This window comes from Somniosus microcephalus, chromosome 9 (assembly GCF_052327205.1).
Source record: "Somniosus microcephalus isolate GS21.2 chromosome 9, FLI_Smic_1.0, whole genome shotgun sequence".
In the NCBI taxonomy this organism is placed as follows: domain Eukaryota; kingdom Metazoa; phylum Chordata; class Chondrichthyes; order Squaliformes; family Somniosidae; genus Somniosus; species Somniosus microcephalus.
Genome location: NC_140995.1, coordinates 179,376,146 through 179,391,951, shown reverse-complemented (window position 1 = coordinate 179,391,951; position 15,806 = coordinate 179,376,146). Strand labels below are relative to the sequence as shown.

General features: G+C 43.3%; 1 protein-coding gene across 2 annotated transcripts in view; it reads right to left on the bottom strand.

The window, feature by feature from the left end:
- rngtt (RNA guanylyltransferase and 5'-phosphatase) overlaps nt 1–15,806 on the bottom strand; it is a 440,634-nt gene that overhangs the window by 48,037 nt on the left and 376,791 nt on the right. For both annotated transcript variants that reach the window (XM_085997644.1, XM_085997645.1), the window contains one exon: nt 4,401–4,467. In XM_085997644.1, coding sequence (XP_085853770.1) covers nt 4,401–4,467 — 67 coding nt within the window. The remainder of the gene's footprint in view (nt 1–4,400; nt 4,468–15,806) is intronic.

Sequence of the window (15,806 nt, the reverse complement as noted above, 5' to 3'; positions counted from 1 at the left end):
CACTTGCTCTGTGTTGCCATGGTTTTGCTCGGGTTTCCCATTCTCCGAGTTGTTGTCATTGTCACAGGTATCTGTTTGTTAATTCAATACTCTCAAGGGATCCCTGTACTGCCTCCCGTCTATCCCAATGGATGGTCACCCACTTCCTTTCCTCACTAACTTGTTCTGCTTCTGGAATGACCACCTCCTGGAATATGCATCCCTTGAAGCCTTCGCTCTCAAACTCTGAAAGCTGGAGCACAAATAGCTGGTGGTGCATCCCCATGTGGTCAACCTGGACACACGAAACACACAGGATCTCTCCATCACAGCTTCAGCTGTTCTCTCATTCTATGCTGCTTGCTTCTGAGTTGAACAAATACAACCAACTGAAGTATAATTTAAGTCAATTGCAACTGAAGAAAGAATCCTGTCTAACGTTGAATCTCACTGAAGCGAAATTCCACAACCCCCAGCCAGTTAAGCGTATTAGAAAAATGGGAAAGAAAGGTGGTCATTCCATGCTGAGGCTAATTACAAGTTGCTTGATGTTGATAAGCTGAGTTTGCAGATTGACCAGGAGCTGGAAATTTACAAGCATCTGCAATCTGTTATCTTGACTCAACAAGCAGAATTTAAGTGTCAGCTTGGTTCAGTTGGTACCACACTTCCCTCTGAGTGGGAAGATGTGGGTTCAAGGCCTAATAAAGCACATAATCCAGGTTGACATTTCAGTGCAGTACTGAGGAAGTGTTGCATTGTTAGTGGTGCTATCCTTCAGGTGAGATGTTAAACAAGGCTCCATCTCCTGTTCCAGCAGTTCAGGTGGAAGTTATACAAATTCCACTGCATCATCCACTGCATCATTCAAAGAGCAGGGAGCTCTCTCAATGTCCAGACTAATGATCTTCTCTCAAGCATCATCAAAAGCACATTAACTGATCACTGAATACATTTCAGTTTGTGGCTCATTGCTGTGCATCTACCTACATACTGTAACTATGCACTTCAAAATAATTTGCTGAATGTGAAGTGCTTTGAGGTGTTTCGAAGAGATGTGATAGGGTACTATATAAATAAAAGTTCCTTCTTTAAACTCTGATTGACCTCAGAGAGTGTTTCCTTGCAGGAATTAAACTTCATGGCCTTAAAGGATCAGGCCACCTTAAACACAACATCCTGGCAGCAGAACAGTACATTCACATTACATTACATGTGGAGGTAACTTTATTTATTTTAGATTATGTGCTCAAGTTCTGGAATGGGGCTTGAACCCACAACATTGCTGACTCAGAGGCGAGAGCTAAGGCTGATAAGGAAGGAAAAGGATTGTAGCTAACTTGTTGAAGCTGCATCCCTGGGGATGTAATTAGCACATCCCAGCAATGTTTCCATATAGCAAACTACTCCCAGGTCAAGAGAGACTGAATGTTTTTACATTATCAGCCAAAATGTAAACTTGAAGAGGAAGAATTACATATTATGCAGAATTTTACAGCACCAAAACAGGACATTCGGCCCAACAGGTCTGTGCTGGTGTTTATGCTCTACACGAGCATAAGAACATAAGAAATAGGAGGAGTAGGCCATACGGCCCCTCGAGTCTGCTCCGCCATTCAATATCATGGCTGATCTTCTACCTCAACTCCACCTCCCCACACAATTCCCATATCCCTTGATTCCCTTAATACCCGAAAATCTATCGATCGCTGTCTTGAATATACTCAACGACTGAGCCTCCACAGCTCTCTGGGGTAAAGAATTCCAAAGATTTACAACCTTTTGAGTGGAGAAATTTCTCATCTCAGTCCTAAATGTCTAACCCCTTATTCTGAGACTGTGACCCCCTAGTTTTAGACTCCCCAGCATCTACCCTGTCAAGCCCCTTAAGAATTTTATATGTTACAATGAGATCACCTCACATTCTTCTAAATTCCAGGGAATTTAGGCCTAGTCTACTCAATCTCTCCTCATAGGATAATCCCCTCATCCCAGGAATCAGTCTAGTTTCCTCCCACCTTACCTCATCTCACCCTATCAACAAATCCTTCTATCCCTTTCTCCCTCATGTACTTATCTAGCTTCCCCTTAAATGTATCCATGTTATTCGCCTCAACCACTACGCGTGGTAGCGAGTTCTACATTCTCACCACTCTGAGTAAAGTTTCTCCTTTCACTTCTCTATATTAACTGAAAAGGCCTAACTTTAAGAACAAATATATAATATATATGTAGTACCTAGCTATGGCAATATAATTCTGAATTGAGTTATACAGTTAATGTACCTAAGCCAAACTAAAGTTTTTTTTGTGAAGGTTAGCCAACAACTGTCTCATCTTTCACAGCATAGAAATAGGGTTTTAAATCAGTTACTGGATATGCAACAAATTAAGTAGTAATCAAAAAGCAAATCAGGCATTAGAAATTCCCGAGTTAAACCTAAGTCTCAATTCATTATTTTACAAATTGGGGATAATTTTCTCATTTTCATGTAACAAATCAAGTACTATGGGCATTCTTAGAATTCTTTTTTGAATGCATATTCTGTAGAAACTTACAATATTATAATTAAAAAAAAATCTTTATAGGCTTCTTTTTACTGTACGTCTTCCTCCAGTCTTGCCCAAATATTTCCCTGTGACTTCTCTTTATACCAATCTGTAATCACCTATTGGCAATTTTAACCTCACTACCAGCCCTGAACTCAAATGGCGCCCTCACATCTCCTCCATTGCCAAAGCAGCTTCCAAGATGTTTAGCTTCCTCTTCCATGCAAAAAGCTTTTCCCCTAAACTACCCTCAACTCTCTATAAAGTCCAAATGTGCCCAAGGTTTGAATATTGTCCCCTTACCCTGGGAAGCTGTTCAAGCATCTATTTTGTACTCCTGGAAAGGATGCAGGAACAAGCTCATGAACCCACCTTTACCTCAAGTCTTCAACCTCTTATTTTTTCTGTTTTTTCAATACTATTATGGGAGTGTTCCTCTGAATTTTGCTCTCAGTTTATTGTAAGCTGCAAAAAGCCACCTTACACACACTTCCCTATCCTTACATTCAAACAATGTTAAAATTGAGACTCATCATACGGTCTCCGACATTAACTCATTCTTTTCCAGACCTCAAAATGATAGAACTCATCTTACTCAGTCTTTTCTTCCTTCTACAATTTTCATGTTTTTACAACCCAAGCGACTTCCTGATTTACCTCACCTTGTACTCATTTCAAACCCAATCGTTTCCTGCACCTTGGCTCTTTATCATGGCCTTTCCAAAAAATAAAATCAGCTGACAGAAGGTACAACTTTAAAGTGGAATGCCAGAAGCCACTAGATTTTATTCACTTCCCTTGTCCAAATTTAAAATTAAACATGGAAAGCTCAATTTCCATGTGGCACTGTTTATCAAAAGGCCTGCTGGAAAATGGATAAAACTCATCCAACTGGTACAAATGAGCCCAAGTGACCGCTTATATAACCTTCTGGTTGGGAATCAATCACTCAACCGCTTAATTGTTGAGTTTGTTATTTTTAAAATATCATGGAAATCAACACTACAGTCACAAGCTAGTTCTCTAAATATTATTCCTATTTTTTTGCATAGATCTGAGAAAACATCTGGCTTTATATCTGATAAAACATATTTACATCGTTCTGAAATTAACAATTTCAATTTTCCAAAATGTATAAAAACCTGAACATGTTTTCTAGACCCTATGCGCCATTCAGTGAAAGAAAATTTTCAACAAAGTCAAAGATGAAGAGAAATGGCAATTCTTTGTAAATCATCTTTTTAAACCTAAATTCACCTTCAATCACTACATTTTTTTTTAAATTACAAATTCTTATTTTGAAAGAACATTCCAAATTAGTTAAACTTCTCAAGACTTGCAGTTTCTCATTTAAATTAATTTTAAAATGATTGAGAACAGCTTGTGGCCTTGGATTCCTCTGATGTCTGCTAATTCAGACTGTATTTGCTGCAGGACAGTTGGATGCAGTTCCAAAAAGTAACCTTTTAATTCTTGATGGGTAGAGCTAAAAACTGCCTCACACAACTTAGTCCACAAATGGTTTTCTCAATATATCAAACTGGGATTTTCTCAATTGTGCCAAATTCTCAAATCCATCAATCTGTTTACTGTGAATAGTACATTCACAACTGGCATGTTTCAGGAGGGAGCACAATGTGCCCAGAAACAATGATGCATGTTTAAGGTCATCCTTTGTATAGTAAATCTTTTTCAATTATGTCTGGAACAAAAATCCTTCCATTATTAATATGAAATGTCACTCAGCTTTGGGTTTGATTTTCTCCACATAAATTTCATCACTAAGGTAACACGAGCTTTTGGGATTTCATACAACACAAACTTCAAAAGTTGAATTGAATTTCAAATCACTGCACTGCTTTAATCACTTACCTTCATCTGTGCAAAAGGGCATTCGTAATTGCCAACATATAGCAGTCCAACAGTCTGTGGCAGCAACCTTTGGGGGGAAAAAAATATACTTTCATTTCAAACAATAGGACATAAAAATCATTATGCATAAAGGACATAAGCAGCTAGTAATCTCACTAACTCATTGCAAAGCCAGTACCTAATATGGGTAGAAACCACCACTCCTTCAAAGATAGAGGGCCAAATTATCCAACCACTGATGTCAATGGAAGATCAATATCGATCAATACACTTACTATTTGCTGATAAGCTGCTGGTTGTGCAGAAGCCGGACAGTGGCACAGGGGCTTGAAAAATTCAGAGCATTCTCTCAAAAATATTAACATACAAAAAAGTACTTTCAATCTTTTCCAGAGTTAATGTGGTAGTTTAACAGATCGATTCCACCAAGATTCAAATTGGTGTGGGTGGGGGAGGGGGACGGAAGAGAGAAAAGTGATCATACTGCAAATGAATTTATCTAGCATCTTGCTGTCCCAAAATTATTCACAACCGATGAATTACCTTTGAGGTGTAGTCAATATTGTTTTTGTAAGCAAAGGGGACAGCAAATTTGTGCATAGCAAAATCCCACAAACAGAATATTGGATAAATGACGAGCTAATCTGTTTCAGCGGTGTTGATTGAGGGAGGAATGCTGGTCACAACACCAAGAGAGATCTCTGCTCTTTTCTGAATTGTGCCAAGGGATCTTTTACATCTACCTAAACAGAGACGCAACTGATCTAAGGGACGCAAGCCAGATTGATATGAACCTTTCGGACCAACTCGGACCTCACCGTCCTCGGCCTCTTGCATTGTTCCACGGAAGCTCACCGTAAACTCGAGGAACAGCACCTCATCATTAGGCACTTTACAGCCTTCCAGACTCAATATCGAGTTCAACAATTTCAGATCAGAACCTCGGCCCCTATTACATTTTTACTTATATTTTTTATCCACACCTTTGTTTTGGCCTTTTCGCCCCCCCCCCCCCCACCTTTCCTTTTTTTTTCTCTCTCCCACATGGCAGCTGTCTCCCATTCTGCCAGAACATTTCACACCTAATCTAGAGCCGTCTTTTGTCTCCACTAGTCCTATCACCATCTCGTCTCGTTTTGAATACCTCTTAATGTCTCTTCTCTTTTGTTCTCTCCCAGCCTGGCCTCTTAATCTATTTCATTTCCTGTGCTTCTTTAGTCTTGACAAAGGGTTCACCTGAAACGTTGACTCTATTTTCTCTCCACGGATGTTGCCTGGCCTGCTGAGTTTTTCCAGCATTTTCTGTTGTTATTTCGATTTCCAGCAGCAGTATTTCGCTATCGCACTAGTGTTTGGTTCACTGCCACACCTCTTCTAGGAATGCCTACCTTGAAGAAGTTCTGTTCTTCTCTTCGACGGGATCTCCATTTGGCTCTTCAACCTTGTTCATCTTCATTACTTTCAGTTTCCCTTCTCGGGTTTGATCAGGTATCTGCCAAGACTCGGTGTCACAGCCACATCATTTTCCTCAGCAACTGTCTCCGGTTCCAACTTATTCCACGTGGATTCCAACTAAACTTCCACCCTTCGTGTTTCGGATCCACCCAGGATTACAAATATCTCCAAGGTATTCATCGTTCCTCGAACTACTGCTCTCGCCGCATCTTGAGATCCACGCTCAACGCCATGCGCTGCCACATGAACACTCTCGACCTCTCTCTTCAGCAGCACCGATGCACTCTATCTCAAAGCTGTCCGGGTCCACAGTTCCATTTCATCCTTCGACTCATCCGATGCTTCAACAAAAAACTTTTTTTTCTTCCTTTCCGATGTCAAGGATCGCAAGCTTCGTCAACTCTTGAACACCAACGCCCCTCCGGAACCACCTTCCCCTTCACTTTCCTCTGACCCCCCTTCTCCCAATCTCACCCCCTGCCGCGTTTTCACTATCCCCTCTGACCTTCCCCTCTCTGACCCCGAACGATCAGTCCTCAGCAAAGACCTGAGCTTCATCCCCTTACGCCCCCACCTCAATGAATTTCGAGCTCGGTACGATGTTGAGCTCTTTTTCTGCCGCCTTCGTCTCCGTGCCCACTTCTCTGGCCAGGAGTCTTCCCCCCCGCACGGCTGACCCTTTCTCCCACTTTCAGAATTCCCGTTCTACCTGGACTCCTCCCCCTGGCCTCTTACCCTCTCTAGATTTTTTCATCGCTAACTGCCGACATGACATCGGCCGTCTCCATTTCTCTGCTCCCCTCACTCACTCCAACCTACCTCCCTCTGAACTTGCAGCACTCCATTCTCTTAGATCCAACCCTGACATTGTCATTAAACCTGCTGATAAGGGTGGTGCTGTTGTTGTTTGGCGAACTGACCTCTACCTAGTGGAAGCTGAACGCCAACTCTCCGACACCTCCACCTGGACCATGACCCCACTACCGAACATCAAACCACCGTTTCCAAGACTGTCACTGACCTCATCTCCTCTGGAGATCTTCCCCCCCTGCGGCCACCAACCTCATAGTTCCCCAGCCCCGCACAGCCCGCTTCTACCTCCTTCCCAAGATCCACAAACAGGACTGCCCTGGTAGACCCATCGTTTCAGCCTGTTCTTGCCCCACGGAACTTATCTCTTCCTATCTCGACTCTATCTTTTCTCCCCTTGTCCAGTCTCTTCCCACCTACATCCGTGACTCTTCGGACGCCCTCCACCACTTTAAAAGTTTCCAGTTTCCTGGCCCCAACCGCCTCCTTTTCACCATGGACGTACAATCCCGCTACACCTCCATCCCCCAGCAGGATGGCCTGAGGGCGCTCCGCTTCTTCCTTGAACAGAGGCCCGACCAGTCCCCATCCACCACCACCCTCCTCCGCCTGGCTGAACTTGTTCTCACATTGAACAAATTCTCCTTTGACTCCACTCATTTCCTCCAAATCAAAGGTGTTGCTATGGGTACCCACATGGGTCCTAGCTATGCCTGCCTTTTCGTGGGATATGTGGAACACTCTTTGTTCCAGTCCTACTCGGGTCCCCTCCCTCACCTCTTTTTCCGATACATTGATGACTGTATCGGTACCGTTTCCTGCTCTCGCCCCGAACTAGACAATTTCATTCACTTTGCCTCCAATTTCCACCCTTCCATCACCTTCACATGGTCCATCTCTGACTCTTCCCTTCCCTTCCTCGACTTCTCTGTCTCCATCTCTGGGGTAGGTTATTGACCAACATTCACTACAAGCCCACTGACTCCCACAGCTACCTGGACTACACTTCTTCCCACCCTGCCTCCTGTAAGGACTCTATTCCATTCTCCCAGTTTCTCCGTCTCCGCCGCATCTGCTCTGACGATGCCACCTTCCACACTAGTGCTTCCGACATGTCTTCCTTTTTCCTCAACCGAGGATTCCCCTCTGCCGTGGTTGACACGGCCCTCGACCGTGTCCGTTCTATCTCCCGCACTTCTGTCCTCACCCCTGCCCCTCCCTCCCGGAACCACGATAGGGTTCCCCTTGTCCTCACCTTTCACCCCACCAGCCTCCACATTCAACGGATCATCCTCCGCCATTTCCGCCACCGCCAACGTGATCCCACCACCAAACGCATCTTCCTCTCCCCTTTCAGCATTCCGTAGGGACCGCTCCCTCCGAGATACCCTAGTCCACTCCTCTAACACCCCCAGCACCCCTTCCCCTGGCACCTTCGTGTGCAAGCGCAGGAGATCTAACACCTGCCCTTATACCTCCCCCCTTCCCACTGTCCAGGGCCCCAAACACCCCTTCCAGGCGAAACAGCGATTTACTTGTACTTCTTGCAATCTAGTATACTGTATTCGCTGCTCACGATGCGGTCTCCTCTACATTGGGGAGACCAAACGCAGATTGGGTGACCGCTTTGCGGAACACCTCCGTTCAGTCCGTAAGGGTGACCCCGAGCTTCCGGTCGCCTGTCATTTTAATTCACCGCCCCATTCCCACTCGGACCTCACCGTCCTCGGCCTCTTGCATTGTTCCACGAAAGCTCACCGTAAACTCGCGGAACAGCACCTCATCTTCCGATTAGGCACTTTACAGCCTTCCGGACTCAATGTCGAGTTCAACAATTTCAGATCAGAACCTCGGCCCCTATTACATTTTTACTTATATTTTTTATCTACACCTTTGTTTTGGCCTTCCCCGCCACCCCCCTTCCTTTTTTTTTTTCTCTCTCCCACATGGCAGCTGTCTCTCATTCTGCCAACGCATTTCACACCTAATCTAGAGCCGTCTTTTGTCTCCACTAGTCCTATCACCATCTCGTCTCGTTTTGAATACCTCTTAATGTCTCTTCCTCACTTTTGTTCTCTCCCAGCCTGGCCTCTTAATCTATTTCATTTCCTGTGCTTCTTTAGTCTTGACAAAGGGTTCACCTGAAACATTGACTATTTTCTCTCCACGGATGTTGCCTGGCCTGCTGAGTTTTTCCAGCATTTTCTGTTGTTATTTTGATATGAACCTTTATGTACTATATCTTTAAAAATAAAGATATGTATATATATGTTTTATAATTACCCCTCACTGAAGCATACTATTCAATTGGGAAATGAGTTCCTCATACATTTGATTCATTCTAGCGTGGGTTGGTAGCACTCCTGCCTCAAACAAATTGTGGTCAGCCCAAGATCCATCCCGGACTCGAGCACATAATCTGGCTGAAAGTGCATTCATTGCGGAATGATGCATTGTCAGAAGTTACTTCCTTCAGAGGAGACATTAAACTGACACTCCTCTGCCGGATCTGCTGGCTCAGGTGGATGTTACAAATCCTGCAGGAGTACTCGAAAGGTGTCCTGACCAACAGTCCTCCCAAAAACAAAAATTAACTGGCCATTCATCTTATTGCTGTTTTTAGGATCTGGCCATTTGTAAAATGGTTGCCACATTGCCGACAGTGAGTTAGAAGATTATAGGTTCAAGTCTCACTCCAAGACTGGAGCACATAATCTAGGCCGACACTTCAGTGCAGCACTGAGTGCTATATTTGTGTTACATTTTTGAAGGTGCCATCTTTCAGATGAGTTGTTCACCGGGGCCCCATCTACCTATTCAAGTGGACGTAAAAGATCCTGTGGCACTATTCGAAGAGGAACAGGAAGTTCTTCCAGTGTCCTGGATAACATTTATCTGTTAACCAATACTACCAAAACAGATTAATTGGTCATTTATCCTGTTGCTTTTTGTGGCATCTTGCTGTGCGCACTATGGCTGCCACAATTGCCTGCATAACAGCAGTAACTACACTTCAAAAAGTAAATTGATTTGCTGTGAAGCGCTTTGGGACATACTTGGGATGTGAAAGGAGATATATAACAAGTGTTTCAAAAGTAATTAACATAAGAATTAGGAGCAGGAGTAGGTCATACGGCCCCGCGAACCTGCTCCACCATTCAATAAGATCATGGCTGATCATCCACCTCAACTCCACTTTCCCGCCCGATCTCCATATCCCTCGATTCCCGAGAGTCCAAAAATCTATCTATCTCAGCCTTGAATATACTTAAGGACTCAGCATCCACAGCCCTTTGGGGTAGAGAATTCCAAAGAATCACAACCGTCAGTGAAGAAATTCCTCCTCATCGCAGTCTTAAATGGCCAACCCCCTATCCTGAGACTATGCCCCCTAGTTCTAGACTCTCCAGCCAGGGGAAACAATCTCTCAGCATCTACCCTGTCAATCCCCCTCAGAGTCTTATATGTTTTAATTAGATCCTCTCTCATACTTCTAAACTCCAGAAAGTACAGGGCCAATCTACTCAATCTCTCCTCATAGAACAACCCTCTCATCCCAGGAATCAATCTATTGAGCCTTCGTTGCACCGCCTCTAAGGCAAGTATAACATTCCTCGGATAAAGAGACCAAAACTGTGAACAGTACTCCAGGTGTGGTATCTCAAAGCCCTGTACAACTGTAGCAAGACTTCCTTACTCTTGTATTCCAACCCCCTTGCAATCAAGGCCAACATGCAATTTGCCTTCCTTATTGCTTGCTGTACTTGCATGCGAACTCTGTGTTTTCTGTTCCCCCATCACCCCTGTGCTCGCTGGTCCAGCAATGCTACCACTTAAAAATTCTCATCTTTGTGTTCAAATCCCTCCATGGTCTTGTCTCTCACTATCCCGAACCTCCTCCAGCTCTACAACCCTCCAAGATCTCTGCACTCCTCCAATTCTGGGCTCTTGCACATTCCTGATTTTTATCACTCCACCTTTGGCAGCCATGCCTTCAGCTGCCTAGGCCCTAAACTCTGGAATTCCATCCCTAAACCTCTTCACCTCTCTACCTCACTCGCCCCTCCTTAAAACTTTCCTCCATGGCCAAGCTTTTGATCACCTGTACTAATATCTCTTTATTGTGGCTCGGTGCCAAATTTTGCCTTATAACTACAGGAAGCTTTGTGTTATCCGGAGGCTAAATGTCCGGCAAGCTCGAGCCACCGGCAAAAATCAGGAGCCGTTTTGTTAGGTTTTTTTTTCTTCTCGTGGCTTTTTTTTCCCCCAACAGTCAGGCTCTGCAAAGTCTCTGTAGCTTAGCAACAGCTTCAGAAAGACGCTTCCAAGGTATGGGCCGACTGTTTAGAAGCTGTTGCTAAACAACAGTGTTTGTTGTCAGATACGGAGATGAAAAGCTCCGTATGCTTCAACATTAACGCTGGTGTGTCTGGCAGTTTTGAGGGAACGGCAACAGCTCGGTCCAGTCGGTGCCGGATAGCACAAAGTTTCCTGTATGTTAAAGGTGCTATATAAATGAAATTTGCTGTAGTCAGCAGGTTCCATGGGCTGAATTCAATCCTATATGATTCATATCTCAGTAGAATAAGGTTCTATGCAACACAATTTCATTTTAATGCATTGCCAAATTATTTAAGTCATAACTGAACAGGGTTAATTATTGAAAAATGGCATAGTGACGACAATGATACCAGCTCTATTTATCCCTCAAAAAACAAAATAAAATTATTCAGTTTTTCTTATAACACACACAATACAACTATCCAATGTGTACTGAATCCATTGCAGGCACAGATCAATTTAACATCTCATCCAGAAGTCGGCACTTCCAAAAATGCAACACACCCTCAGTACTGCACTGAACTGTCAAGTCTAGATTATGTGCTCAAGTCCTGGAGTTGGGCTTAAATCCACGACCTTCAGACTCAAGAGGCAAGACTGCTGTCACTGAACCAAGGTGACACTCCAAAGGTGAAGACAAGAAAAAAAAGCCCACAAACATCAATAGGCTCCCAAATGCATTAAGGCCAACAATAAAGGCTACTCAGGGTTGAAGTTGAAAAATACAAACTGGCAGAACATCGATCAAATGCTTTTATTCCTTGTCTTTTAATGGTACTGTGGTAAACCACTGTTTGTATTCCACTGTGTACATGCCTGGACATGCCTCGGCTGACTCCTCCCACAAGTCCTAGTATAAAGGTGACTGCTCCCCAGCCCTTTGTATTTCTGGACCGGTCGACCACTCGAGGCAGACCTTCATTCTTTTGTTAATAAAAGCCTTTAGTTACTCTCTTAACTCTCAGTCTTTTATGAGTAATTGATAGCGCATCAGGTACTGCATTATTCGAACACTTTTAAGCACGTCACAGGTTATGGATTGTTAGCATCTAATAAAACTAAATGGATCTGCCTTCAAATGTCCAGCAGACATTAAGAGGCTAATGTAAAATGGACTATCAGCCACAGAATCGTGATGCATTTTGCATAGTATCGGTTCATTATGAAACACATTGGTAAAACGCAGCTGAAGGGCAAGTACAACAACTCGCGATTTCAAACTGCAGCCTAATTTTTTTTTTTAATGTTCATGCTTTTGATGGTGTTAGTACACGATGGATGAAGCGGTTTCATTCTTCAGATCCAATCTCAGCTGCAGTAATTTACAGAACTCATGTCAACCAGACAACCTATAAAACTAGCAAAAGCTGGCTGATTGACAGGGGTCAGTTGTAACTGAGAGCTGGATTGCGCGTGGGAGGGCCGAGGTGGACAGCGTACCCAAAAGAAGTCATGGACGAGAGGCCGGGCAGATTTTAACTGCCGGACTTTATTAGAATGGCAGATTGGCCGGCTGATCACGGCAACAGGACGCCAGTCCATCCTTTCTGCGTGATATCCGGCAGGAATCCTGAGGCAGCATATTTAAAGGGAGGTTACATTCACTGAATTAAAACACTGTTTTCCTCTTTAATTAACCTTGTGCTGCACATTGGACAGGATTTATTTTTACATTAAGCATAATTCATTCTAGTTAATTTTAAGCGTTATATTTTTTTTAAAAAGGAGAAACAAAGTGACATTTGGATTTTCAACAGACCAACAAGACTATCAATCACTTTGCCACATGAATTCCCAGCGGGTTTTAAGGAGGATCTTAAAAGCAGTAGAGTGAGTTGGAGAGACGGAGCGGCATTTGGAGGAAATTTCACCGCATGAGGCCTAAACACAGTCACTAATAGTGAGGCAAAGCGAGGGGGATGCACAAGAGGCCAGAATTAGAAGAATGGAGAGTTCTGGGAATAGAGTAGGGCTGGAGGATGTTAGAGACAGCGAGGGGCAAAGCCATGAAGGAATTTAAACATGAGGATAAGAATTTTAAATTGAAGGAGTTGAGGGACTGGGAGTCAACGTAGGTCAACAAGAACAGGAGTGATTGTTGAGTGGGACTAAGTGCAGGATAGAAATGGGCAGCAGAGTTTTGGATGAGCTTAAAGTTTAGAGCGTGGAGGATGTACCCGTGAACATTTTAATGGTTCTTTTTGGCTCAAGATTTGCGACGTCAGTGATGACATCTAATACTAGCATCAAGCAATCCTAGATCAGGTACAGTACAATCAGACACAGTAAAGTCCCTCCGAGTATGCCTCAATAATGTAACTTATTCCTAACCTGGAAGAACACTCGTACTGTACATGCAATTTTATTTTACATATCAGCTGTCCTTAAACCACTACACGAGTGAGACTGCAATTTAGCGCCAATTCCTAACAATTTATGGGCAGACTTGGGCTCTTGTATTTGCCCCCTGAAAACTGCTCAAATTCATTTTACTTAAAACCTTTACAACTGGCAGAGGGGACACTTTCCTTCCTTTGGTCTGTATTAGATTCAAATTCTAATAACCTCTCCATATCATCCATCAGCCCCAGTATTCTATAAACAATTCAATAAAGTTTAGGAAATAAATAATAAATATTCATGCATTGATTTCTCAATAGGATCATAGTAATCAAAGACACAACATAGTCACAGAAGCATTTTGTGCAACTTTTAAAAACTCTATATACTATTATACGTAAGTGAAACACACATTTGGGTCTCAGATATCCTTGCAAATCAATTGAGCGTCATGGCTTTTTAAAAATTAGTTTATGGGATCTGGGCGTCGCTGACAAGGCCAGCATTTATTGCCCATCCCTAGCTGCCCTTGAGAAGGTGGTGGTGAGCTGCCTTCTTGAACCGCTGCAGTCAGTGTGGTGAAGGTACTCCCACAGTACTGTTAGGTAGGGAGTTCCAGGATTTTGACCCAGCGAAGTTGGCTGCAGTTAAGGTGTCATCCCAACACATTAGTTGTGTGTCAATGCTTTTGTAGCACACTACCCGGTAACAAAGTGGTTATTCTGAACTACAGTTCATTGTAGGTTTACACTGGAAACACTTGCCTTTAGCATGACTCCACGGCAACTGTTCACATTAAAATCTCTCAACCCATTCAAAATTCAGACAAAAAAAAGCAGCAAAGCAGGGCTGTATTGGTGTAATTTTATGTCTGTTGCATTATAACCATTATTTTCAACATTAGATATTTCAGTTACTAAGAAAAAACGGTGGCCCATTTTTTGGTGCAAATTAATTGTTTTACATTGTCCTTTCTTTCAGTGGTTTCCATTCCTCCTTGCCACATGTTGATTGACACGATCTCGGTCAGTTCAGTTGTAACTGGTCCCTTTTATGAATACAAAACTTAAGCCAATCAAGTGCAAGTGTAATACTAAATTGGCACACAGAAAAGTGTGACTGACAGAACATACACATTATACCAAGGAAGAAAGAAATAGACTGACTGCATTTTCGCTGTTTATTTTTGTAGTTTAAGATTAATATTACAGTAATAAAGTAACTCATAACATAAGAACATAAGAAATAGGAGGAGTAGTCCGTTCTTCCCTCGAGCTTGCTCCGCCAGTCAATAAGATCATGGCTGATCTTCTACCTCAACTCCACTTTCCTGCACTATCCCCATATCCTTCGATTCCCTTAATATCCAAAAATCTATCGATCTCTGTCTTAAATATACTCAATGACTGAGCCGCAACAGCCCTCTGGGTTAGAGAATTCCAAAGATTCACCACCCTCTGAGTGAAGAAATTTCTCCTCATCTCAGTGCTAAATGGCCGACCCCTTATTCTGAGACTGTGACCCCTGATTCGAGACTCCCCAGCCAGGGGAAACATCCTCCCTGCATCTACCCTGTCAAGCCATGTAAGAATTTTGTATGTTTCCATGAGATCACCTCTCATTCTTCTAAACTCTAGAGAATATTGGCCTAATCTACTCAATCTCTCCTCATAGAACAATCCCCCCATCCCAGGAATCAGTCTGGTGAACCTTTGTTGCACTCTCTCTACAGCAAGTATATCCTTCCTTAGGTAAGGAGACCAAAACTGTACACAATTCTCCAGGTGTGACCTCACCAGGGCCCTATATAATTCCAGCAAGACCTCTTTACTCTTGTACTCAAATCCTCTTGTAATAAAGGCCAACATACTATTTGCTTTCTTAATTGCTTGCTGTACCTGCATGTTGATTTTCAGTGATTCGTGTACAAGGACACCCAGGTCCTTCTGAACAGCAACATTTCAAATCTCTCACCATTTAAAAAATACTTCGCTTTTCTATTTTTCCTACCAAAGTGGATAGCTTCACATTTCTCCACATTATATTCCATTTGCCATGTTCTTGCCGACTCACTTAGCCTGTCTATATCCCCTTGAAGCCTCTTTGCATCCTCCTCACAACTTACATTCCCACCTAGCTTTGTATCATCAGCAAACTTGGATATATTGGCCCAGAAATTCCATTCGCAGCCCTCCCGCAGGCAGAGGGCTGCGATTTGGAAAAATCTCAGCCTGAACCGGAGGGCTCCCGGGAGGTGCAGAGTTCCGTTGCTGTGCCTCCTCAAACTGCCGGTGTGCAGGGCACGCGTATCCCAGGGGATCAGGTAGCTCGCAGCGTCCCTGGGATCACGTGGGCCATGGGGAGCCAATCAGAGCAGGGAATCTCCATTCATAGATTTGACAGGAAGACCTGTCAAATCTATGAATAGAGATCAACCCCAAAACGCAAGTAAAACTTCAA